At 46.8% G+C, this 27,597-nt stretch overlaps 1 protein-coding gene across 1 annotated transcript in view; it reads right to left on the bottom strand.

The window, feature by feature from the left end:
• Positions 1-1,347: 1,347 nt before the first annotated feature.
• The window catches only part of SHH (sonic hedgehog signaling molecule), a 31,677-nt gene continuing 5,427 nt past the window's right edge, over positions 1,348-27,597 (bottom strand). The window contains exons 2-3 of the mRNA XM_035129645.3: positions 23,787-24,048; positions 1,348-2,261 (exon numbers count right to left, since the gene is read on the bottom strand). Of these exons, the coding sequence (XP_034985536.3) occupies positions 1,558-2,261; positions 23,787-24,048 (966 nt within the window). The 3' untranslated portion in view covers positions 1,348-1,557. The remainder of the gene's footprint in view (positions 2,262-23,786; positions 24,049-27,597) is intronic.

Here is a 27,597-nt window from a genome sequence, read left to right as displayed (position 1 = left end):
AAATACTGATGGATCTTCATGAGGACTTTTTAATTATAATTTTTTTATAAAAAAATGCAGATGGCTGCAGAAATTTAGAGGAACTGAAATTGACTGATTCATCCACCCTCAGTTACCTAAAGATCAGAGATTTTAGCACAGCTCTGAAATTGGTCGCAGGAGTGTTCAAAGGTGACTACGTTTTTTGAGAAGGTGACTACGTAATAGCGAGAGAGCTTTGGCCATACAGCAGCCCTTGGAATGATGATGTCAGATATTCACATTTTCCTACCTCAACAACAGTTTAAAAAGAAAAAAACAATGTGATCCACCAGGAATCCTTTGTTATTATATACTAACCAGACTGTGCATGGCACATTTTATTTCTATAAAACTATTAAAACTATTACAAAATATTCAAAAATACATTTTAGTAAATTGACAGCGGTTATTTATCAGTTTATTAATGCAAAACATCCTTTTTTCCCCCTCCTCTGTACAAACTATTCTCCATTGTCACATAATAGCCAACATGTGCGCTTTTTAAAAAATATTTTCTCATAAATTTCTTCCTCTTGATTTTGAAGGTAAAAATAAGAGAGCTTCTCCCCACCTCCCCAGAGTTTTGCAAATGAATTAAGGTGTGTGTAACAGTCTTGCGTTCCAAGAGTGTGGTTGAAAGGGGTGGCTGTTATCTTTTATACAAAGCAAAATATTTCCAAAGACAGTTAGAAACAATACAGAAGCTGACATTACATTTGATACTATTTAAATTAAAATAATATATTCTTATATTTTACACTATTTCAAAAAAAATGAAATGTGACTGTTAAGTATTGATCTCTCTCTCTCTCTAAAAAATTGAATTTACAATTCTGTGTATAAAAATATAATTTACGGACCCCTCCCCCCCTCCCTATGGAGTAGTATGTCTTTCGTTTGTTCCAGGACTCGCTGTTGTAGAAGAGCAAAGCAACGTACAGATGGGAGGGACAGAAGTTTTACTTTTGGAAAGTCTGGACATGTGTCACACATAGAAAAATAGAACTCTGTGCACTTTTGCTTGGCCTTGCAAAATAATTTTCTTCTCCCCGTTGAGTGTACAGTTCACATGATAATAAATTATCAAAGAAACTATTTAAGGCTCTTGAAGGTCGGGTTCATATCCTTTAAAACATCTATTTCAAAATACCAAACAAATAAATATCCAGGAGATGAGGACAACGAAACAATCAAACAGACAACAAAATAGAAATCAAATAAAAAATATATATATTTATCAACTAAACTGGGGGGAAAAATATTCCTGGGCTCTTCCTGCTCCTTAAAGTCTACTTTGGACTTTCCTACTATTATTATAATTGTTTTAAAGTCTTTCATTCTCTTTCTTTTTTTCTTTCTTCATCTTAGTTTTCTCCCCCCCCCCTTTGTACTATTTTCATCATCATCATTGTTCATTTGCAGGCCACTTTCCCATGGTAAACCATGCTCCAAGTGGCTCACAACACCAAGAGGTTTACATAAGGTGATTATCTGTTCTTATGACAGGTCAAGGTGGGGTGTGGAGAGCCGTCCCCCTCAGCTGGCCATGCCCAGTGGGTGTATCATCTCAGAATCCAATACCCAGCGGCCAATGTGGTAGAGGAGGCGGGAATACCAGTGGACTCCTGCTGGGGCGTCGTCCAGGGCAGCGGCTGGGAAAAGGACCGGGGAGGAGAGGCCGCTGGGATACAGCATCGCCAGGAGAGCGTGAGTGACTCGGAAAGGGGCAAACGCCCAGTGGGCCCAGCTATGCTCCTCGATGACCGCATAGCACGACGCCAGCACCTGATTGATGAGGATAGTGCCCTGAGTAGTGAGCGGGGCGTAGGCACCCAAGGCTTCTTCCCGCAGGGACACGCTGTGCACCTCGGCCTGCAACAGTGTCTGGCTCCCTTTGCCCAGCACGTAGACGCGTTGCCCCGGCTGAACGCGGCTGGCGAAAACAGGCTGGGGCTTGGAATGGTTCTGCGGCGGCGCCACGAAAAGCAGGTGAGCCGCCGTGAGCAAGAGGCGTGCCTGGGGCTGCCGGGTCTCGATCACGTAGAAAAGCTTGCGAACTGGAGGCTCCTCCCGGTCCAGGAAGGTGAGGAACTCGCTGTAGAGCAGCTGCCCTTGCACGTCGGCTGCCAGGACCCGGTCGCCAGGGTGGAGGTCCTTCACCAGCTTGGTGCCCCCTTGCTCCAGGTTCACCCAGGCCGATCCAGGGAAGCAACCGCCTGATTTGGCCGCCACTGAATTCTCTGGATGTGGGGAAGAAGGGAAGGAGTGTTAGAAGAGAGCAAGGACACCAACTAGAAACAGAACAAATCAAGACAATTGTCAGGGACCTATCAAAATCTGGATCCTGAATCTTACCAGGAGCAGGAGGACAGTATAGATTTGGAACAGTGGTTTGCAGAGGGACATAGTTCAGAAGGCAGAAGCTGGGAAATATTAAATGGGGAACAGCTAGGAGAATAAATACTGCAAGAGAGTGGGTTAACAGATTCTCTGGACAGCTTTCACACACACCCTTCTCCAAAGTCACAGAGAGCTCAGAAAGCGGCAGAACAGAAAGCACAGAGGATACAAGCTCAGATTACAAGATGTAGGAGTGATGTAGATTAATAGGGACAGAAGGGGGTGGGATTCTTAATTGGGAGCACCGCCGTTCTTGGTGCCACGGGGAAGGAAGCCGATTCCCGGAAGCCTGACAACAAGCAATTCCTAGCAACAACACAAGTGAAACTTGGAGTTATCAGGGATACTAAACTGCCGCCACCCTGTATCTCTCTAGCTCCTCCTTCCGCACAATTTCTATGACATCACATGGTGCAACATGACATCATCCTGCCTGTGTGTTTCCCTAACCCACCCAGCCAGTCATGTTAGAATTGGGTGGGGAGGTGTACAGTGTGGCGGCAGAACTTCTTGCATTATGTTGTAAAGCATGGCGAACCTTGCCCACTGGAGATCAGATGCAGCCCTCCAGCCACCAGGGCTGTCCCTAGGCCATACACCTCACTGGTGCTGCTTTACACTCTGCCTGGGTGTTTTTGCCTGGCTGGAAAGCGTCCTTGATCCCCATTAATGATTTTTGCTCGAGGATAGAGAGCTTGTGTAGAAACTAGCCTACCAAACAAAGGCAAAATTCACATTCACTGAATTCATTTTTAACTCTCCTCTGACCACCACTGGCAAGTTGCCCCAGAAAAATTGCCCGGGAATAAGTGTGGCCCTCAAGCCCCGTTCCTGCAGTGGAATTTACAAGGAAGAGGGTTATAAGAGACACACAGGCTTTTGTAACTCTCTAGCCAATTGTTCTGATATAATGTGCACCAAAGTCAATAGTTCCCTCTCAAATTTGGCTCAATTTAAAATAAACATTGGAAGCATCAGAACTAATTCTACTGTGGCTTCTCTAAAAGTAAGATGGTAATGAGAATAATAATAATGTTGTTGTTGTTGTTAAACTGCCCTTCAACGCAAAGTTTCCCAAGACAGGGTACAAATATTCAAATAAAGCACAACAACAGCATTAAGACCAAAAAAAAAATTACTCAACAAGATGGCAACAAAGCACAGCTGAAGATACTTCCTACAAGATAGCCTGCCTGCAAGCTTTTCTGTCCCTCAAAGACAGAAACAACAGTTTCTGATGCTCAGGCTGTGAAAGCCAATTCTTACAAATCGAAAATGGAACTTTCCATGCACAAGTGGGCAATATCAGCAGGCTTGTGGGGTGAGGGGTACCCAATATTTGCAGAAGTACATAAATTCTGTAGGGAAGGAACCCTAAAAAGTGAGGGAGTTTTTTAAAAAAAAACACCCCAACAATTCTGTTTCTGATAAATCAATAAAATAGATATTTTAAAAAATGAGGACCAAGCATACTCAGAGGCCACAGAATGCTGACTGCTGGCTGGAGGACCCTGAGGTCAAGCCACACTCTCTCCCTCTAGTCAGTCCTGCCTCCCCCCTCCTTGAGTGTTTGTGGTTGCCTGGAATGTGTCCTTGAACTCAGTAGTGTTTCCTGGTGGTGATGATGGAGGATAGAGAGGGGTGAGAGAGAGAGTTTGTGTAGAAACCAGCCTGTGGTGCACTGGGAAGAGATACACTGGCTGCTCAGCTCACTTTTGCCCCTGGTACCACACACCACTTGGTGGGAAAGGTGCCCCACCTGTGCTCTAGACTAGAGCACTGGGGGAAGTCCAAAGGGTGGGTAGATACAGCGGTCCAGGGACTCAGCTACATTAGTAAAGAAAAAGCATTTTATATGCGTTATAACACAGCGACACCAGATGGCGCTGTGAGGGTCCGTCTTTCACCAACGTGATATATCCCACTTTGAGGTTTACAACGCATTTTCCTGAAACGCTTTTTTGACATGTCTAGATCCAGCCAAGCATTGCCTGAAGCGCTGCCACCACAACACACTGACGCAGCAGGATCCCCCACTGTTGCCGTTTTGCTCAGGGCTCCCGTCAAACCTGAAGCCGGCTTTCTGGCAGCTCTCTAAGAGACTTGGGCTGACTCATCCTTCACTACCCCTTCCTGGAAATGGCCCCTGACTTTCCATTCAATTATTGCCATTCAATCCCCTCCAGCAGAACACAGCCATCCTTTTGTGGCTGGGGCGGAGGCTCTGTGTAACTGCAACAAATGCACAGTGCTGCTTCTATTGCATCCCCTGTGTGGGGGTGCAAGATAACAGGTGCAGGAGCCTTTGGGGGGACCTCTGCTCTGCAGCAGGAGAGTGATGGGCAAATGGGCCTTCAGGTGGCCCTGCAAGCCGATACCTTCACTTTGGCCTGCAGCTTATTCACCTTGCTGCTAATCTGGCACTAAAGTGGAGCTGCTTCTGGAAAGCTCACTCTCCTCCTGGCTCGGGTCCATGTCTGCTCCTAGATCACTACTTGTAATTATGATTCTAATACATTCCTAAGTGCAAGGGAAAATCCAGGGCTTAATTTGAGTAGGGATCAGCCCAGGAACTTGCCTTGAATGCCAGAAGAATAATTAAGAAGGGAGTGCTTGGAACGTGCGTAAGGAAAGCCTTGTCTCCTCTCCACTGGACATAGATATTAAATATCTCAGGTTGATTATTTCCTGCCTGTCCTTTTTGTATTTAAATGCTCCGTGCCTAGGTGAGACTGGGAAAATCCCAGCTGCGGCCACATTACTGATTCTCAGAGCTTGCTGCCGTCATTTCTCACAACCACAGCCCTTACTGCTTTTATCCTCACTGGTACAGCGGAACAGGCTAAATGCTAAATCACCAGCTAAATTAAATGGGTCGGAATAGCCACGGTCTACGTCTGCGTATCTGGGGTGAGGAGACCAGCTTCCAGATTCAAGAGTGTAGCTCTGAGCCTCGCAACTACGACTTTTTTTTAAAAAAATAATAATAATTAAAGATTAAATGCTGGGAAAATCCCTACCGTTGGCAACAATGCTGGGCTGAGTGGAGGTGCATTATAATGCCAGACGAGGAGTTTCTAGCAAAACATGCCTGCCTCCTTCCCAGGACAGGCTAGGAAGCTTTGAAATCTAATCTCCCTCCCGCCTTGTTCCTTTCCCACCCGTGCATGTTTGTACACCTGCTCCCTTACCTATGAAGTTAGCACGCATCACAGTGGAATGAAAGAAGGAGCAGGGAAAGTGTTAAGGGGCTCCCCCTTCTTCTTCCTTTCTCAGCTGCCCAGATGCTACTCACACAAGTGATTACAATGAAAAGCAGGGGGAGGGAGGGGAACCCCACCCAAGGCAGCGTTGCCCTTTTCCCTTTGTCTTTAAAGTTCGCACATTCGAGACACCTGCCCCGGGCTTGTAAGGTGTGCGATGGGGACACAGATTGGCTTTCACTCGGGATGGGAGGGTGGACCTGTCAAGTTTGGCTTCATTGATGTCTCTTGTTTTTCCACTCTTAAGCTCAGCTCGTTTCTGCTGCAGTTCGTAACTCGTGGAAATTAGCCAGCATTTAAGCGTTCATATCTTTGGGTGCAGTTGTCCCTGTTGATAACATTTTGAAAATGTTTATATTCCCCCAATTTTAGCAACTCTTTCATATATGCCCTTCGTAGGCACATTTTTGGGTTGAAGAACTGCATTGCAAAATTCAGGGAAGTAAACATTTCTAAGGATGGCTGCATTTCAGTGCTGAAGGCAACTTAAATGTAAAGGGAACTGGATTTCTTTCCTATCCCAGGCTTGAACTCAAGGATGTGAAACCAGCTGTCCTTCTAAACAGTGCTGGACTTACGTATAAGCTAAACAAGCTATACTTAAGGCCCCACTCTCTTGGGGGCATACCTGCCAAGTCTCCCGCTGAAAAATGCGGGATCAGCAGCGGTGCGGCACCGGAAGTTGCGTAGAAGCAACTTCTGGGGCCTCTGAACATGTGTGGGCACTGGAAATAGGGCAGAGCGGCACCGGAAGTCGCTTCTACACATGCCCGGTGGCCATCTTGGTGGTGGCCGCATGGCGGCGGCCATCTTGGTGGTGGCCGCCGCTATGCGGCCACCACCAAGATGGCCGCTGGGCATGCATAGAAGTGACTTCCGGTGTCGCTCTGCCCTATTTCCGGTGCCCACACATAGGCAAAGCAGCACCCAAAATGGAGGCTCCCTGGCAGGTAGGAAATCTGGGGGATTTCCGGGATTTTTCTCCTTTCAGGAGACCAGTGGGAAACGGATTAAAATCCGGGGGTTTCCCGCAAAAATCGGGGTACTCTGCAGCTAAGCTTGGGGCCCCCAAAAATTTAAAGAAAAAACGAACCTGGATGTACATTTCCAAAATATAAGATAAAAAACAAATAAAATAAAAACCTACATAAAGCAACAGTGTTTTGTGTTGTGTAGGCTCCTACGATGTAAGTCAGGCATAGGCAGCCTTGGCTCTGCAGATGTTTTGGAACTACAACTCCCATGATCCCTAGCTAACTGGGCCAGTGGTCAGGGGTCATGGGAGTTGTAGTTCCAAAACATCTGGAGAGCCAAGGCTGCCTATGCCTGATGTAAGTCCTGGGCCCCGCCTGCTAGCCTGCTCCCTAAAATATCACTGGTTTGCTCATTTCTATTTATAGGGTGCCTACATTCTCCATGGACTTTTCAACAATTACTTTGATAAAATACATATTTTGTTATGTGCAAATGGTTTTAGATACCTATTAGGTCCATAAATTACCATATAGCATATATTCAACACAAAAAAACAGAGACAATTTGTTGTTGATGTTGACCAAGGACAGCTGGGCATATAAAGGGCCCCATTACCTTCAGTAGCTTAGGGCCTCATTAAACCTAAATCCAGCTGTGCTTCTAAGGCTGGGTTGCCACATTTCTACGCAATGGTGCTGTCAGGGAACAATCGTGAGGCAGAAGTCCTGAGCCCTCCTCAGTAGGAGAGCAGGACTCACCACATTTTTGAGTTCACTAAGTGAAGGAAAACACATCAAACGGAAGGGGTTGGGGTCTGTACATAAGCATTAAGTCCAGAGTCTTAAAATCAGCTCACTTAAGCTATAGTTTATAGACAGGGTTTCAACTCCTCTAAGTTCAGAGATCCATTTATCACACACACACACACACACACACACACACACACACACACCGTTTAATATTTTATTATCATTGAATTAAGAGTTGCATGTGAATGGATATGGTGAATCATATCAAAAACAGGCCCCGAGTGACCGGAATTTGTTGACTGAACTTATATTTTAAAATGTCTTAACAACAACAGCACAATGCTTAACATTGTCTGCCTTGCTCTGTGCATTTTTAAAAATTATAATCAGAAACATGTACATTGAATAGGTCAGTTTTTATATTCTTAAGGTTTAACCTAGTTATATAATGAACATATTCCTTCACAGTGAAATAATAATAATAATAATAATAATAATAATAATAATAATAATATTTATACCCCAGCCACTCTGGGCGGCTTCCAACAGAAAAACACAATACAATAATCTATTAAACATCAAAACAGGGCTGCCTTCAGATGTCTTCCAAAAATCTGGTAGTTGTTTTTCTCTTTGACATCTGATGGGAGGGCATTCCACAGGGCGGGTGCCACTACCGAGAAGGCCCTCTGCCTGGTTCCCTGCAACTTGGCTTCTCGCAACGAGGGAACCGCCAGAAGGCCCTCGGCGCTGGACCTCAGTGTCTGGGCAGAACAATGGGGTGGAGACACTCCTTCAGGTATACTGGGCCGAGGCCATTTAGGGCTTTAGAGGTCAGCACCAACACTTTGAATTGTGCTCGGAAACGTACTGGGAGCCAATGTAGGTCTTTCAAGACCGGTGTTATGTGGTCTCGGCAGCCGCTCCCAGTCACCAGTCTAGCGGCCGCATTCTGGATTAGTTGTAGTTTCCTGGTGACCTTCAAAGGTAGCCCCACGTAGAGCGCATTGCAGTAGTCCAAGCGGGAGATAACTAGAGCATGCACCACTCTGGCGAGACAGGCTGCAGGCAGGTAGGGTCTCAGCCTGCGTACCAGATGGAGCTGATAGACAGCCGCCCTGGACACAGAATTGACCTGCGCCTCCATGGAGAGCTGTGAGTCCAAAATGACTCCCAGGCTGCACACCTGGTCCTTCAGGGGCACAATTACTCCACTCAGGACCAAGGAGTCCTCCACACCTGCCCGCCTCCTGTCCCCCACAAACAGTACTTCTGTCTTGTCAGGATTCAACCTCAATCTGTTAGCCGCCATCCCTATATATCTCAACTCAGGAGGGTCAGAGCAATCCAGACTCCCTTATGGCGGGCTGGAAGGCAGGAGGGGCACTGGAAGAACCTCCCCACCTAAAAAAACCCACGGGTCATTCTGAGAGGAGGAGGAGGAGGGGCTGAATTAGCTCTGGATCCCAAGCTGATTTAACTGCAATCTAGTCAAAAGGAAACACCAGGTGAACATGTGCCCTACAACTCTTTTTTAGAGTTTTCAGTTTCAAGTCCATCAAGAACTGTAAAAAGGGAGAGAAGATGCAAAATGCCTAGTAATTGTTATCAGACACACAGGTATCTGATCGTGGTGGTGTCATGTGTTGTGGCTATATTTCAGCTTTAACAATGCTTTCTAAATGTGAATCTATACATATGAATGGGCAAATGTATCCTTTTTCTGAGCCATGCATTCCATCTTTTGCTAATGGAAAAGTGCCCCCCTCTAGTTAGCCTTCCACCTTATCCTCACACCCCTATAAGCACCCTGCCATGCTCACAATCATAAGGAGCTATTCAACTAAACCAGGCATTGGCAAACTTGGCCCTCCAGATGTTTTGGGACTACAACTCCCATGATCCCTAGCTAACAGGACCAGTGGTCAGGGATGATGGGAATTGTAGTCCCAACACATCTGGGGGGCTGAGTTTGCCTATGCCTGAACTAAACCCTCTGAAATGAATGAACATGACTAAGGTAGGTCTATGAATTTCAACAGGTCTACACTGAGCAAAATAGAGCTGAATGCCACTCACAGAAATCAAAAGGGGATTTTTTTTAATTTCCATGAACACTTCAAGCATGTAGATAGTGATCTTGAAAAATCCACCCTGAGCCAAGGAAACATTTGTGTGGGTGCTGCTTGGTCTGCCAAGTGGGTAATGTTTGGAACAATATCAAGGGCATCAGTTGCCGCTGATTATTATTGTTGTTTTTTTAAACCAGAAATGTTCCAATTCTAAAATGAAGCCCTCATCTTTAAACAAAAACTGTTATGTCACAAATTTTAAAAACTTCATTAGAATTCTATTCCACCTTTCTTCAAAGGTGGCACACATGGTTTCCCCGCTCCCCATTTTCCCCTCACAGCAACCCTTTGAGGTAGGGTAGCCTAAGAGAAAGTGATGGGCCCAAGATCACCCAGTGAGCTTCATGACTGAGTGAGGATTTGAACCCTGGTCTCCCAGGTCCTAGTCCAACACTCTAACCACCACACCACATTTGGGCTGTGTGCTTGTTTCTGAACATTCCTTAGCCTTCTTTTGTAGCTAACAGAACACTTTTTTCAAGCACTTCCCCACTAGCTGCGGCCTACTTTGAAACCCCACCCTGCTGCAATTAGGCTTTAAAGAAACCCCTTCTATCGACTCCAATAGAAGACTATTCAACTGTTTGCTGTCCAATACTTACACACACACACAAACACACACACGGTTTTGCACAAGACTCATGTTTGTCTTTCCAGTGCCCAACAAAGAAAACTATACTGCTGCCATACTTCCCGTGGCGGATAATATACATGGGTGACTCTTGGAATCAAGGAAATTTGGGAGGGAGGATTGATGTGGCAGGAGGATAAAAAACAAATAAATGTGCTATTCATTCTTCAGAACAACTCATACTTTAAATACGTGCCTCCTACTCTTCTCCATCAGCTAAATCTGTACTGTGAAAATATAATTCATACATTTGTGGTTCTGTCTTTGTCTCTGTGATTTATTTTGCTTTGGTTTTGGTAATAATTTTTATTATTATTTGTATATTTAATTCCAGATCCAATCCTATGCATATAAAGTTGCTAGGGTGGCCATTTACACATTACCAAAGAAGAGGAGATTTGCCAGCACAAGAAATGAAGACACCAACGGGTGTAAAATTTGCACAAGGACAGGTGACTTCCATCCCTGCTTAGTCTGTCGTCCAGGTGCTGAAATTGTTGATGGGACAATTTAAAGACCCTTGCAAGTCTCCCTTCTGATGGACCTCTATCTATGCAACAGACAGTCCTTCAAATTGACCATCTTCTGATCGCTCTTCAAGATAGAGGGCTGACCGTTGCAGATTAGGGCTCCAGTTCTGCTAAAAGCAGCATATGCAAAATTGATGCAAATTTGGATCATGGGCCCTGAGTTTTTAAGTACCAAGCAATGATCCTGTTTGTGTGTAAAATTAGAACTTACCATACTTGGGAGAAAAGACAGCTTCTTTCAAAAATAAAGTCTAAACATTCTTTTGCCACTCTGCAGGTGGCGCTGTGGGTTAAACCACAGAGCCTAGGGCTTGCCGATCAGAAGGTCGGCAGTTCGAATCCCTGCGACGGGGTGAGCTCCCGTTGCTCGGTCCCAGCTCCTGCCAACCTAACAGTTCAAAAGCACATCAAAGTGCAAGTAGGTACCACTACAATGGGAAGGAAAACGGCGTTTCCGTGCGCTGCTCTGGTTCACCAGAAGCGGCTTTGTCATGCTGGCCACATGACCTGGAAGCTGTACGCCGGCTCCCTCGGCCAATAATGCGAGATGAGCGCGCAACCCCAGAGTCGGTCACGACTGGACCTAATGGTCAGGGGTCCCTTTACCGTTGCCTTTAATGTCTTAAAAGAGCAAAAAGGTGTGGCCAATTGACCTCAGCGAGGCAACTCTCACCCTAGGGTCATTTTGCCATCTCTATCAGATATATCTGCTAGATATAAATTATCATCATCATTGCATCAGGCATTGAGTGCAGCTGTGTGGCAGGTGCAGTAAAAACACTGACTGTAGGGGCTCATATTTCTGTTTCTTCCAAAGCAAGCAAATCCATGAGCACCGCCTACACTTAAGGACCCACTGAAGTCAATAGACATGTTAAGTCATGTCAATGGTTCTACAGTGAGTAGGACTTAGCAGAATACAACCCTTACATTGTGTTTGTGTGTGTTTTTCTGTGTGTGTGTGTGTGTGTGTGTGTGTGTGTGTGTAAGAGCGATAAATTTTATAAGCATATATATATGTACATAAAACCTGTGCAACTGTTGCTGGAATAATGTAGGGGCAGTATAAAACTCGGGAGCTGTACTCTGCAGTAGCCACTGAAACTCTGTTACTATGGAAACGCAGTTGCCAGGGAGAAGAGGGACCTTGTGCCCTCGGATTTGCTTCAAACAGCAGACAAAATCCGTGGTCCTCCTAATGGCTTCACAGGTCCCATGTCAGCACACTTTTAATTTGACTCATTACTGGCCCAGTTTGAACAGGCATATCTCAGCTGATAGAAGATGAATGCAGCCACTAAAAGGTGTGCACGCCAAGATTTCTTCCTGCTCATCCCTGAAATAAAGAGACCACTTATCCTGGGCCTGTCATTTTGTGAGCTGTCCTTCACCCAACCCCAAGCCTGCATCACCAAATCAAGACTGTAAGATCTTTGGATCAGGGATTTTTGACTGAATGTTCTTGCATTTTGCCTGGACATGAGCTTTTTCACTCTCTTGTAACATAAGGCCAGGCCCAAGCTAAACTGACTGTGTTTCGTCTTGAGCTGATTCTCTTTCAGCCAGGACAATGCTGAAGGGCAGGAGAACAAAGAAAATAAAAGAGTCTTCTGTCTCTCCCAGAACCTGAAGCCTCAATTCCTTCTCATAAACATCAGCCAATACCATGTCTACTGTAATAGACCAACTTCCTTGGACATATTTATTGCCTGAAACAATTTAACACCTTTCTCCAAAGAATCCAAACATATCGGGTGGGTCTCTGGCTCTACCCAGGAAGTTAAACATCAGAGCTCAAACAAATGCTTTTCAAGTTCAAACAAGGAGCAGTTTTCAAATTCAGATTCAGATGTGGGTTTTTTGTTTCTTGCTGAATACTTGTATTCAGATCAAAAAACCTTTGAGGACTTTCTCTTGCTTATAGACACCCCAAATTCACCCAGGGTCAAGCTACTCTCTCACGGAGGACACAGCACCCCCCCCCAGGGATTGTGAGATGGAATCCCTGTTCCTTAGAAAACTTGGAGGAGATACTTAACCTTGTGCCCTCAATATAGCTTTGCTTTGGATCAGCATAGTTCACATGGGCCAGTTTTACAACATTAAAAATAAAATAAAAATTCCTTAGCATCCATAGGACCAGGAATAATAAGGTAGTAATAATAGTCCATCACAAGTTCTCCTTAGTAATTATTCATGGTCAAAGCAGATCTTCAAGGAAGGTGACAGATACTACAGTTTTATGAATGAGGAACTTCCTCAAGGGTACACAGAGAGTTCATGGATGAAAAAGGATTTGAACTCAGCAAGCCTCCCTACTTCAAAGTCAACACTCAGCTTGTTGCAAGAGTTGGACAAGAAAGAACATAAAAACCACGCCATGATCCCAAACACACTTGTTTGGAAACAAGTGTTTCCCCCATGACATAGAGATACCAGGATGTGGATCTTTGAAAGGCCACCACAGGATGATAACTTTAATGTATCTGGTGCCATAAACACTTCCTATTCCTGGAACTGCCTTCCGAAACACCTCTGTGCCTGTCTCTCCTACTTCAAAAAACCCAGCTCCAAAGCCACATTTTCTGCATAAGCTTTGGCACAACCAAGTAGCCACTGGTTGAAACACACCACTTGAGAGAAGCTTTATTTTCAGAACCACCTGGATCAGCCTGTCTGCTGGCAATCTAATTGGAGTCATCTCACAAGTCAGAACATTCCATCCAAGGAGATCTGGGTTCCAGCTTCATTGCCATGTTTAAAACTGCTCTTGGCTAAGTGGGTTAACTGGTTTAGATAGATGAAGGAAGGTGGGAGCCTGGCACCAGAAGGGAGCCTCAGGAACAGTTAGCAGCTGCCAGGCCTTTTCTCAGTCAACTGGAATGAAAGACTCAAAGGTTGCTTAATACCCTAAGAACTGGACCATCATCCTTGAATGCCATAGAAGCAGCAACCTTTCTACACCAAAGACAAACAGTGCGGTCCTGTAGGTGTTTACTCACAAGCAAGTTGTACGGCGTTGTAAATTGCTTCGGGACTTTTTGTTGTGGGAAGTGAGTCACAAATTTAATAAACCAATAGATATAAACGGTGTTCAGTGGGGCTTATTTCCAGGGAAGGGGCACCACTCTCAGTAGGTATCTGAAGGACTTGAGATACCTGTCACATTTGTGACATTGTCACAAATCTATATAAAAATTGCACGTGGTTGCAGGTAGTTTGGTTCTTACCAGAATTGCACTTTGCACGTGCATCCAAACTACAGAAAAATATTAAAGGGGAGGGAAGCAGGCAGATTTGGAACTTGAAACGAAAGATTGTGGCTTTAGTTTCCTGGACCAGCTTTGTTTCCATGTAAGTGTGCATAGTGTTGCAGTCTTAGACTGACTACTCCATCTCCCCAGAAATCTTGGTGAGTCAGAAAGGGGAAGAGGGATGGCTACTAAGGGTATCAATTAGAGAACTATCAAGCACCCCCATAAAACTATAATTCTCACCATCCTCTGTTGCAGTTAAACTGGTACAAATTTGGAATTCAACAAAGAGTTTCAAAGGGTGGGCTAAGAAGACCCTTCTGAAGATTGCTGGACACCCCAGACTCTCAGAAAATGGCACCAGAAGGCAGGATGTGGGCATAAGCTTCCCTCACAGCTTTCTCTCAAAAGGAAAAAGTAGAACTGAGTCCTTCTTCTGCCATACTTTCCAGACATGAGATATCATGGTAGATAATGAGTACAAGTCTTCCTACCCCAAGGGTAGCCAAGATGGGGCCCTCTAATGTTGTACCCCAACTCCCATCACCACCAGGCAGCATGGTCCATGGTCAGGGATGATGGGAGCTGGAGTCCAACAACATCTGAAGGGTGTCCTGCCCCACCTCAACATCAGGTGTAGGGTGTGCAGAGCCTCACTCTGAGTGAGAAGGAAGGCGCTCAGATGCACTAGGGAAAGATTCCCAGATACATTTTGCCAAGGATTCCCCATATGACCATTCGGTCCAGTATCTAAAATTACCTCACGGTCCCACCCTCCGACATCAAGAGGTTTTGCAAAATAAGCTGCGTGAGCTGGCTGAAGTCAAGTGCCATGATGGGTTACAATGGAGCCAGGATGTTGAAACCCATCTGCCTTCTCTGTCTTTCAAGTTCCCTCTTCCTTCCTGAGTGGGCTATTTCCAGAGCAAATTTCCTCCTAAAAGCAGGCTGGGTCAGGGCAGCTAGTGGCTCCCTCCCTCTGTGGCTAGCCGGCTGAGCAATTACATTTCGAAATCAACCCTTGGAACCTTTCCTAATGCCTTTTCTCAGGAAGGGGTAAAATAGGAAAAACAAAACAAAACAGATTGGTATTGATCAGCTAACAATTTTATCTCCCCGGCTTGGGAGCGGAGGGTGGGGAAGGAAGCGAACAGAAATCTTCGGAAAGGGGGACATGCCAACGAAGAGGCAAGGAAGCCCTTTGCAAGGAGGCGGAAAGAAAAGTCCCTGACACCTTCAGACAACCACCCTCCCCACCGCTCCCCGCCAGCCACCCGTTCCCCCCCAAAGTCCTGGCTTCTTCAGCCTAGGCTTTATTTGCACACTCAGAGGGGCCTGATGAATAGGTCCAGTTGTGTAGCAACTCAGTAAACATGCCAGCAAGCTGGCGGAGGTGTGAAAATCTGCTTCTTTGAGCAGGCCCTTATTTGGGTTCTCTAATTAAAATCCAATAAAAGGCCAGCATTGTCATTCTGATCTGTGCAATAAAAGGGAGGCACTCTCAGAAGAGAGGACACTTCCAACACTCCACCCTGGCCCCCCCAGGCCCCCTATTTGTTCAGGTGTGGGGGGGGCCTCTATGCCAATTCACACACGCATACTTTTGCAAAAAGAAGACCCTACACAACCCTGCCTCCCCACCAAAGGGCCTTCCAAGAGCTATTTGCACAGACCAAGACCCTTTTCCCAAACACTCAAGATGTGTATTTGAAATTGAAATGGAGGAGTTTGCTTTCAGTCTCTTCACCCCCACCAGCCCCCACGATCTGTCTTGTCTCTTATATGGTGCCTATCGCCTCTTGACAGTCATTCAGGCCTTGTTGGGGGGGGGGGGCAGCTCGCCTCTTTTGCATTCCAATCTCCGGGATCATACTTTTTGCAAACAGAGATGGCAGCTCAGAGAACCTCCCCTGCCTGGAACGCTTTGGTTTTTTTAATCTCCTCATCACATTCTCAGTCATGAAACCAGAGCTCGGCCATTGGAAACCAGCTGGAGCAGACGGGATTCAAGGCAGCGCTGGGGAAATCCACGTTGTATAGTCACACGACCTTGTGTGACATGCCCTCCAAGTTACCCCCCCTCCCTTCCCAAATCCTGAGCGTGCCCTGAATCTCAATGCCCAGATTGAGCCTGGTGGGGCGATTTGCTTCTGATGGAATTGAAGATGGAATTGGGTGGTGCTGGAGATGAGTATGGCCACCCAGCTTAGGCTGGCCAGGAGCAGCCTTTACCAACATGGCACCCTCCGTGCTACAAACCAGGGCTGATGGGAGTTGTAGTCCAACCATCTTTGGAGGGCACCCAGTTAGTAAAGGCTGCTTTGGAGTGTAGCGCTTGAAATGGTTGTTGAGAGCTCTATAAAGGGTGAATTCTTCCCTGATGTGAAGGCCCTATAAAACAATTTATTATTCTAGTATTGTTCCTTTTGTGTTGATCTTGTGGGTGGTAGCCCGGCTAACAGATAATTCATTCCAGAAGGCAGGTGAGATTGAAAACTTGGATTAGAGCTGATTTGACTCCTCTGGCAGGAACCAAACTTTAAAAAGAAATCCTGATTAAGCGGGGGTTTAGAACTGGACCTAGGAGGCATGGGCATGGCCAAAAGGGGGGTGGGGGGGCAGCTGCCCCCTTAAATCAAGTAAATCAATAAAAATACTTAACTCACTGAGGTTCTCCCTCTGCCCCCCCCCCACAACATAAATCCTGGCTATGCCCAGGCTAGGAGGCAAGCTGGAGCAAGATCTGTTGCTCAGACCTCGTAAGTTCTTCTCCATATCCCATCTGCCCCCGTTTCCCTTTCCTATTTCAGGTCTCACTATGTAACAATTTGGGCATGAAAACTATGGTTCCCTAATTCCATTTAAAACAGCAACAACATTATAGAAATTATAGAAGTAAGGTTTTTTTTCAGGGGTGAGAGTAAAAGTAATAACTTTGGCACCTTGGTATTAAATGGTAGTGCCTTAAAATTAAATGAGCAAGACTTCAAATCTAAGTTTCATTTAAAAAGTAATTCTGAAAGACGAATTTCAGTGAGAACCTGGAAATGTTTGAGAGATCCATAGAAATTCTGAGATCAATGGGAATTTTTAGTTCCAACTTGGACAAGATTTTGTTGCAGTTCCCCCAGTTGTCTAATTTTAATATTATCATTATCTTGTGATCCATCTTTGAACAATTATAGGGTGGAAATGCTGTATGTACATTTGTATATAAGCAGACTGTAAATAAATATTTATAAACTAAAACTATTTGGGTTCCTTTATTTAGAAATGAACAACTTCTTCAATACTTATTTTGTGCCCATGGTGTGGAGGAGACTCTTGAGCAGGGGTCCCCAAACTAAGGCCCAGGGCCTGGATGCAGCCCAATCGCCTTCTCAATCTGGCCCTCGGATGGTCCGGGAATCAGCATGTTTTTACATGAGTAGAATGTGTCCTTTTATTTAAAATGCATCTCTGGGTTATTTGTGGGGCCTGCCTGGTGTTTTTACATGAGTAGAATGTGTGCTTTTATTTAAAATGCATCTCTGGGTTATTTGTGGGGCATAGCAATTCGTTCATATTTTTTTCCAAAATATAGTCCAGCCCCCCACAAGGTCTGAGTGACAGTGGACCAGCCCCCTGCTGAAAAAGTTTGCTGACCCCTGCTCTTGAGAGTCCCATGGACTGCGAGAAGTTCAAACCTATCCATTCTCAAGGAAATCAGCCCTGAGTGCTCACTGGAAGGAAAGATCCTGAAGCTGAGGCTCCAATACTTTGGCCACCTCATGAGAAGAGAAGACTCCCTGGCATAGACCCTGATGTTGGGAAAGATTGAGGGCACAAGGAGAAGGGGACGACAGAGGACGAGATGGTTGGACAGTGTTCTCGAAGCCACCAACGTGAGTCTGACCAAACTGCGGGAGGCAGTGGAAGACAGGAGTGCCTGGCGTGCTATGGTCCATGGGGTCACGAAGAGTCGGACACGACTAAACGACTAAACAACAACAACAACAACATGTGCTGAGTTTTCCACATGTCACTGGAGCTAGTGAATGTGCACAAGTGAGACAAAGGGAACTGGCAAGCACTATTACATCATAAGAACAACACTATTATACCATTCCACATTATTGCACTGTTATACAGTGCAGTGGCTTCTACCCCTCCAATGAGCATCTATTCGGGTCATCTGTTCTGTGCTATCATTGTTCTAGCTCTTGTGGAGATAGAGAGAAATGTGATCCGAAGAAGAGGCAAGGCACTGCGGCAATTGTCCTTCACTTCAAAAGAGTCTTGGGGGAAGACCCTTTTAACCCCCACACCACCTAGATTCTATGGCTTGCCTCCAGCTACACTCTGTTCAAAGTAGACCAGCTGAAATTCATGGTTTCTAATCAAACTAGGTTCTACTCAGAGTGGATTCTAATGGATAAACCTACCGGAAAGTTAGACAAGTCCGTGCACTTCAGTGGGTCTACTCTAAGTAGAACTTAGTTGGAATTAACTCAGTAGTCCATTTTGTTCATTAATTCAGCCTTCGCCCACCTGGTGAATGATGTTGGACTACAACTTCAATCAGCCCAGCCAACTGGCTGGAGCTGATGGGAGTTGTAGTCCAGTAACATCTGGACGTCATTGCATTGGCAAAATCTTCCATAATCTACAAACTACAGTACAAGTCTGTCTGTCTGTCTGTCTGTCTGTCTGTCTGTCTGTCTCTCTCTCTCTCTCTCTCTCTCTCTCTCTCTCTCATTCATCTCCTGCACTATTTTTGTATGTATATCTTAAAGGACAAACATAGGTGGTTATTGGCTGCCACCACAAGATGTTCCATGCTCACTATGAGGATCATTAAAAGTATGTGAAACAGAAATTGCCGCAGCCCATTATTCTTCCTATCTACAATGAGGAAGTCTCTGTCCTAGACTTCTGGATGCTGTTATGGACCAATCTAGTTGTTATTAACTCTGGGTCCAGATTTTAACCATTTCCATGCCCTCTTCAGTGATTGAGTAAGGCTGCAATCCTAACCATGCCTTCTCAGACGTATGTCCTGTCGAATCTAATTGGGTTGACTTGCAGCCCAATGGCAGCCTAAATCGCAAGCATCTTTAGATGTTTAGAAACGGTACCTATACACAAACTTGACGTTGTCCAACATAAACCACCAAGTCCTTTGGACATTTCCAGTGATCCTACAGCACCCAACATGCACCACAATCATTATTAAACTATCTTTGTGTGTGTGTGTGTGTGTGTGTGTGTGTGTGTGTGTAGGGACTTAAGTTCCTGTTTTGGAAGCCAGGTTTTGGCGGATGGGAAAGTCTACACTATCGTATCCACAATACAAATGTTTAACGATAGATAATTTGCAAGAGCTACAGGGTGGAAATCCAGTTGCAGTGCCCTTTTGAAGGGAAATGAATAATTTAGGCCAGTTGTTAATTATAGTAATAATTATTAACTGGGAGAGGGCTATCAATGGCTACTAGCAACAGAGGCTACACTCTGCCACCATAGAGGGATGCAGCAATGCTTCCAAATAATGGTTACTGGAAACCACAGGAGGGAAGAGTGGCCCCTGTGCTCGGATCCTGCTTGCAGGTTTCCTACTGGCATCTGGTTGGGCACTGTGAGAATAGGATGCTGGACTGGATGGGACATTGGCCTGATCCAGCAGGTTCTTCTTATGTTCTTAAATCCAGGTGGATTTTTCTGAAAGTTATGGATGAGTATCCCTGAGCATTCCCTGCATAGGAAAGTTAACCCTCCGTCCTAAATATCTGCCACTTCCTCTTTGTTTAAACTTTCTTCTTCTTCTTCTTCTTCTTCTTCTTCTTCTTCTTCTTCTTCTTCTTCTTCTTCGGCGCGGCAGAAAAACAAGGAATATTTAGGTGCGTCCTCTGCCCGGGGAGGGCAACCAGTGACTCTCAAAATGTCCTTGGACTACAATGCCCATCACCCCTGATCATTGGCCTGGCTGGCCGAAGCAGACAGAGCTGAACAACATCCAGAAGGCTAGCTTATGCACATATTCTTACGCATACACGAAAATACACGCACCTTTTCATCTTCTTCCTGTAAACTAGCCTTGTAAGGCTCAGGTGCTTTGTTTTCACTGCTTAATTAAATAACTTGATGCTGCTCAAGACTTTTAAAATGTTACCTCTCATAGCCTGAAGCCAAAGAAATGTAGTATATGCCATCTCCACATGCCCACGAACCCTCTGCAGATAGTTATTTAAACAGGGGCAGTGAATTTCCTACTCATTTCATGGTAGGGTGGGGGGCAGAGATGGAGCTCTGTGTGTGAGGGTGTGGAAGGGGAGAGGGGGGGCATATATTTAGGGATAGGAACTCTTTTCCTTAGAGGCTAGTTAGAAGAAACCGGAGCTGCTTCCATCCTCTTCTCAATGGAATCATCTCCATTGACTTAAATGAGTGGCTGGTCCCCGCCCTCCTCCCAAACACGAGCACGCCGTTAACTCGTTTCTTATGTCAATCGATATATTTAGAGCAAGTTCATTATTTTTCTTTCGCGAATGCATGTTTCTTGGCACGTTTAAAGTGGTGGGGTTTTTTTTGTTGTTGGGGTGTTTTTTTTGTTTTTTTTTGCCCCAGCTGAAAGCTGCCATTGAACTACTGTTTAAACTCCAGGCAACAAACAAACGAGAGGAGGTGGCAAAACAAGCGGCCTGACTCCTCCGAAATAATTCACCGTTAACTGTTTTGCTAAAAAGCGACAATTTATGCAGATAGCTTGAGGGGGAGGGGGCCGGCCACATGAGTGCATTTCTCCGCCGGACCAGCAGGTGGCGCTGCAAGCACGGGGGATTCCCAGAACCGCCAGGTGGATTATAAGAAGGAAGCTGAGAAGGTGTGTGGGGGGGGGGGGTGCTTTTGGCCCTTAGGTTTTGGCTCATCTAAACGGTGGCCATTTGTGATCCAGATTAAAAGAATTTGCCTCGTGTAAATGTGCCGATTTACAATCCGGATTTGAGAAAACAACTTTTTTCATCGGAGCTAGGGTGGTTTTATTGCAGATGACAGAGAAGCAGGAACAAAAAGAATAATGAGGAAGGAGTTTACTAATTAACCTATTTTAGGATGAATATAGGGCGAGGCGTGGTGGGAAAGCATTTGAAATCCAGTCGACACAGGACTTGGCCTCTTCCAGCTTGTTGCGAAAGAAAAATGGGGTCTTGGCCACACCCCATCTGTCAGAAAACAGCACTGGCCCTATGTAAGAGCAATTATGCCGGGTAAATTAGTTTGTGGGTCGCACTGCCTGTTGGAGAGTCAAACGCATGAGAATTCTCTACTAGAATCTTTTTCTTCTTCCCAGAAGAGCCACAAAGGGGATTGCCCTTCTACAAGACTGAAGGATGAGCAGCAAAGGACTGAGCTGTCCCTGCCTGAGAGTTGTTTGCATTTGAAGTGAGGGATGGGCTTGAGTTGGGGGTGCCAGCTGCTTACAATCCCAATCTAGGTCAGGCCTGAATGGGCTGAGTCAGTTCTAAGTCTGAAGGAGCTGGAATTGGATTGTAAAGCCTCTAATCTTTACAATCCAAGCCTCTAATCTTACTACAGGTGCAGCAATGCACTACTATCCCGGTTTGAGCGCTAGCATCAACTTTCTGGTGCTCACCAGGGAGTTAAAAGTGAGCTGAGGAGTGAGTTAAACCGCATCAAGGGCGACCCACATTGTAGCCACAAGTAAACCAGCCTCTCTCACTCGCTGCGCCTAAATCCATCTTGCAATTTGACTGGCAGCCTCAAGTGCATTTGCCAATGATTCAGCAGAGAAGGAATCCCGACTGCTAGGGGCAAGCCTGGCCTATGACCAGTGAGCTTTGACTCTTCCTCGGGATAGGGTAGGGTGCGCGTGGGATCTAATCTCCTTCTAGTGAGAACCCAGCATCTCCCTGTCTAAACACAGTCCTGGAAAGTAAAATGCTGTTGCTTGCAAACTAGTCAAAATAAAGCTGCGCAGACTTCGTACTCGGGAGTTGGAAGCAGAAAAGCAAAGGGCTTAACTGGCTTGAGGAGAGAGGTTTTCAACGAGCTCTCTGTATTCAGATTCCTAGACAGTTTTCCTTGGCAGTAAGTCAGTGACTTAAATGGAGCTGGCTTCAAGTGGGCAGCAGGACTGCAGTCTTTAAATCTGACAGGCAAGCCTGGGATAGCCTTTTCTCAGGTGGTTTCCAGAGGAGGGTGGGAGCCGCAGCTCAGTGGAGTCTGGGGCAAGGTCTCCCCATGGCAATGAAGGGCAGATCCGTCCGTGAGAGGTGGATTCTCCCTTACATTGTGGGTTCAGTGGACATTGACTGCAGATTTCACATTGGAGTTTTGTCCCTTAGGGCAATTGGGGCCCTGCCCCTCCCGGCCCATCTGCTTGCCTTGGTGGCACTGCCTGAACCTCAGCCTCAGCGTTGGGCTTGTGCAATTCAGCAGAGAGGACAGTGGAGACCAAAACTAGTCAGCTCTCCTTTCATTGGCTCTGGCTCCAACTATGGTTGGGCTCCCTGCCTTCTGACCTACCATTTCCACTAGACACCAGCCACTGCCACTTCTCCATAAGCCTGGTTGGGGAACCTGTGGCTGGCTGGCTGGGCCCGGAGGGAACTGGGGTCCAATGAGGTTTGGAGAGCCACAGATTCCCCAGTCCTGCCCTAAGCACCATTCATTCTCCACACAAGGCACAATGAAGTCAAGCTGATGGTCACCAGCAACCAAGGATTTGGCAGATTTGTGGAGAATGGGCCTGCCAGTGGCTTGGCAGACTGGCCAAGATAGCTAAGCAGAAACCTCTACACATAAAGGCAGTCTACCTGTGGATTGCTGACTGTAGGCTAGCTCAACACCTTCACACCTGCTTTGTGAGTTTCTCAGGGGCATTGGCGACAGTATGCTGGGTTAAGATAGGCCTGTTGGGTTGCCCATGAAATCACACATCACAACAAAGCTCTTTGTCTTTTAAGGTGCTATAGCTCCACTGGCACTTCTTAAATTATCTGGCCAATTGCCATGGGATTGTTCCACTTCTCCATTCCTTGCTTGTCCCCCTAATACAGAGTAGGCAGTATGGGGAATACTAATCCCAAATAATTGTAGTTGTAGCAACTGTCCTATAGCAGGACTGATTGTTGGCTGTGAGATCCACTGACCCGTCCTTTTCAATACTGTATTTCAACTAGCAAGTCCCTGGCACAAAGTGAATGTCAAGTACTACGGTACTAATACTAGGATTTGCTTACTACTAGCAGCAACAGTTACACCAAGCTGTTATGATCAAAGACCAATCCCTTTTGTGTGATCTATACACTACCTGCTATGTTGTTTAGAATAAAGAAACAGATGTGAACTACTACAGTACTGTACTTACTACCTGCTTACTACTAGGAGTCTGATCTTAACACTGCCCCTTCTCTTTCTATGCAGGCCAAGCTATGTGTGGGGTTGGCATCCGTCTGTCTATAGAGAGACAATGGAGTGCGTTTGGGGTGTGTGTGTTCAAGTCAAACCACTGCTTTAGCAAGCCTGGGCAGTGTGTCTGGAGGTCCTGGGCTGCCCAGGCGACAAACCTTGGACTTCGCTGATACAGTAAGTCCAAAGGAAAGCACAGCAAGACTTTTGGCAGCAGCTTGGCTGCAGGAGTTGCCGGAAGGAGGCGCACAAGGCACCATCCAAACGTCTTGGGGACTCCAACCATTCTTCAGGACCGAGCTATCATTATTGTGAAATGCTGCGAAGAGGTTAATAACAGAGCAACATCTATATATATTCGGATGGGGTGTTAAGGGTCGGTTCCTGAGTCGAATGTGCCTCCCCCAGCCCGCTTCTTACCGGCCTTGACCGAGCAGTGGATGTGCGCCTTGGACTCGTAGTACACCCAGTCGAAGCCGGCCTCGACGGCCAGGCGCGCCAGCATGCCATATTTGCTGCGGTCCCGATCCGAGGTGGTGATGTCCACGGCGCGGCCCTCGTAGTGCAGCGACTCCTCGGAGTGGTGGCCGTCCTCGTCCCAGCCCTCGGTCACGCGCAGCTTCACGCCAGGCCACTGGTTCATCACCGAGATCGCCAAGGCGTTCAGCTTGTCCTTGCAGCGCTGCAGGGGGGAGTGGAGGGGGGGTGTCAAGCAGAGCACAGGAGCATCGCGAGGGGAGGAAAGGAAGGCCAGCCGCTCCCTGCTTCCCCACTCCCGCCATCCCAGAGTAGTAATAGCAGCAGCAGCGAGCGACCCATCCACACCTCCCTTCCGCGCGCATCTTTCTGGAGACGCGCGAAGACTGCCAAGGGTTAAACAGCCCTCCGGTACCCGAATCGTATCGCTTCCCCACTCCTCGCATCTCGAGGCGATAGATCAGGAATGGAATGGGCCCCCCAGGAGCTGCTGGGCCCCCTATTCCCCGCCACTGGCCATTCTGGCTCGGGGTGATGGGAGCTGGAGCCCAACAACAACATGATGGAGTTTCTCCATCCTAAAACAGATCGGTGCATTCATTGATATGGATCTGGTGCGCTCCTGTGAAGGTCAGGATCCGGAAGGGATGTCAGCTAGGATCGTGCCCGCTCCTCTTCCTCCTGCACTCCTAAATGGGTTCCAATCCCTCCCCACCCCACAGCAGTCTCACAGCTGTTGGGCGCTGATGCGCTCTCCCACTCTGCGTGGACCCCGGATTTCCACGCAGAGCTGAGGAAGACTCAGACTGCGAAGGCATCCATGGCAACCATCCCAGCGGCTACCCGTGTCTCCCGGCCTGTTGCCCAACTGGCTAAGCCCACCCCCCTCCCACCTCAAGGATACTGACTCACGCACGCACACCTTTACCCACGTTGCTTATTTCTAGGGACAGTTTGAGAGCAGAGCGAGTCGAATATGAGAACATCTTAGAAGGCAGGGCGGGGAGAAAGGTACGATCCACAGATGTTTTGTGGGTGGTATCCTCCAGTGACCGAAGCATTCCATCGCAAACTTTTTTTTTAGAACAGCTCTTTTGGAGGTAAGAAAGAACCGTGTTGATTTCGAAACCGGGACGGGGGGATCTGCTTAGGATCGCAGCCTTAAAGCTTCCTATCCTCTTTCCGAAAACCAACAAGGCTTATTTGCTTCTTAAGCCATCTCCTCTGCCCACTCACCACGGAGGAAAACCCGTGCGCACCCATGATTTCATCCTGAACGTTTCTGCCTGTTTAGGATACATCGCAAGTCGGTTTTGCGAGCAAAGGTTCCAGTTGGGGGCGGGAAAGAAGCAGGTGGATAGAAAAGACGGGAACAGGAACTACCGGACAGAGACCAACGGCATGAAAAGGAGGCTGTGGATCACGTGGAAACTTCCTTGGGGATAGAACTTGCTCCTGTATAAACGTGGATAGGATCGAGCTGCACGAGACGTGTGTGTGTTGCGGTCTTAACCCTTAACCCATCACGGAGAACGTACACTTAGGCTCTAATCTCTGCCCCGAGGATCGCTCACAGGCACAAAAAGATGCGCCACTGCGCCACCCTACGGTGGAATCTCCCGGGAAGAAACGCTTTGGATCCCATAATTGGAACGTGGGGGTATAGGACACTGAGGGTTCTTGTAGCTCCATACCGTCTGCACTGATTGGCAGTGGCTCTCCCAGAGTTTCAGCAGGAGTCTCTCCCAGCCCTCCCTGGAGATCCGCGGAATTGAGTATGGAAGCCCCGGCAACGCTTCCCATTCGCGTCCCCGGCCCTTCCAAGCGCCACGGGTGCTCGTTCCTTATGCCTTTAGTGTGTTGCTGGAGGGCAAGACCCCTTTCTCCACACTGGCAGCCGAGCAAAGTTTACCGGAGGACACAATTGCCTTCTAGACCTCCCCGCACATGATCTCGTGTGTCCGATCCAACGGGATCCAGCTGCTGTAGGGTCAAGAAACTAACGCGCGGACCCGCACGTTTAAAAATGTGCCTTTTAGATAGGAGTCCCAGGACTGAAACAACTGTTTTCACGGCTCCCAGAAAACAAGCAGGTGCAGAGGCGGCTTAAGCTATGCCCCATTGGTAAATGCTCCCGCAAGGTCGCAAGGTGCAACAGCCTTACCAACAGCCCCCGGTTATCTGATAACCCAGAAGGACACCTCTAAATGCGTTTACTCCGAAGCAAGTTCGCTTCCCTTATTGGAACCTATTTGCAAGTAAAATTGTGGTCCTTACATGGGAGCAAGACTTGCTGAACACAATAGGACATACTTCTGAGTAGACATGCCTACTAAGTTCCTGCCCTTTGTATGCTTAAAACAGCAGCCACCCCATAACCTAATATTTTTACTCCCAAGCAGAACTGAGGTTAAAATCAGGGTGCTAAGTGGGGAAAGTCCCGTTTATTTCAGTGGGGTTGACTTTTGAAGCAAACTGAAGGCTGACTTTCTATAAAGTTAAGCCTTCCAATATATCAAGCGCATTGACTCCAAAGGTTCTTGTGGTCTCTTCCAACTCTATGATTCTATGGTTCAGTCAGAAGCACACAAATGGCCAATGGGACTTACTCCTTGATTCGCAGGATTGATGACTCAGCCCCACATTTTCTGCTCTTGGATCTACTCTACCTACCACCTTACTCAGAAATAAAGTTATAAACCGTAAAGCCTTTGCTAGACTGTGCCACTTCAAGCTGAAGTTCTGTGCAGACGGCTTCTTTCTCCAAACAAACCAAAACCTCTCGGTGCACTCAGAAAAATAAGACCAGGCCAAACCCATCTTCTTCCTGAAATGCTGTTTCTTATCTGCATGAAGATTATTTATCTTTTGTGTGGAGGAAATTCAAACATGCAAACCCCCACCTGTAGCCTGAGATTATAAAATCCAAGAGCCGCTGCGCCACTTGATTCTGCTCAGTGTCTATACTGGCCTCCTAACCATCAACACAACTGGCAAGTGCCAAGACTGCCGTTTCCTTCCTGCATCTTGCTCAGCAGCTACTGCTGAATGTGCTCTCTGGGGCCCATTTGGGTGCTGATGCGTGTTGGGTATTCTTCGGTTGCTTTTAGGGATGGAGAGAGAGAGCCGTAGGTCGTCAGAAGAGCACCTGCTTTGAATGCAGAAGGTCCCAGGTTCTGACTGTCCCCAGCATCTCCAGGAGGGAGGGACTCTTGGCCGAGGTCTTTCTGTGTCATCTACAACCCTACAACCCCTCCGTTGTCTCTCTGCATTCGGCAGCCGGGGAACCTCCTGGCGCTCGCTTTCCCCGACCTCACTATAGCTATCAAAGCCCCAACAAGCTTTGCCACAGGCCTGGACTGGCCAGGGGAGGAGAGATTGCTTGAAGGACAGAGAAAAGTCCGAAGACACATACCAAAACACAGGTCGTTCTTTCGATTATATTTTTCCTTTTTTCCCCAGACATGGAAAATGTATAATCTGCCCCCAATTAAATAACAACAATCCGGGCAACTCGCTTTTCTATGCATTATGATGCATTCCGAATTTTAATAAGACACTGCCTTTCTCCGAGGAAAGGCACTTCACCCTACATTGCAGGGAGCTTCCACTAAGTAGCAAACTTTGCAATAAGTAGCAAACGCCACGAGTGCCCTTTTCAGGTCCTTCAGAAAGGAGGGAGGTGGGTTTTTTGGAGGGGGGGGGTTTCTGCTGCTCAGAAGGAGCTTATCCCGCGTCTGTTCCAGCCTTTCCA

The sequence above is a fragment of the Zootoca vivipara genome, chromosome 11 (genome assembly GCF_965207765.1).
Source record: "Zootoca vivipara chromosome 11, rZooViv2.hap1.1, whole genome shotgun sequence".
Taxonomy (NCBI): Eukaryota; Metazoa; Chordata; class Lepidosauria; order Squamata; family Lacertidae; genus Zootoca; species Zootoca vivipara.
Note: the sequence above shows the minus strand (reverse complement) of the source record. Positions and strands in the feature narration are given on the sequence as shown.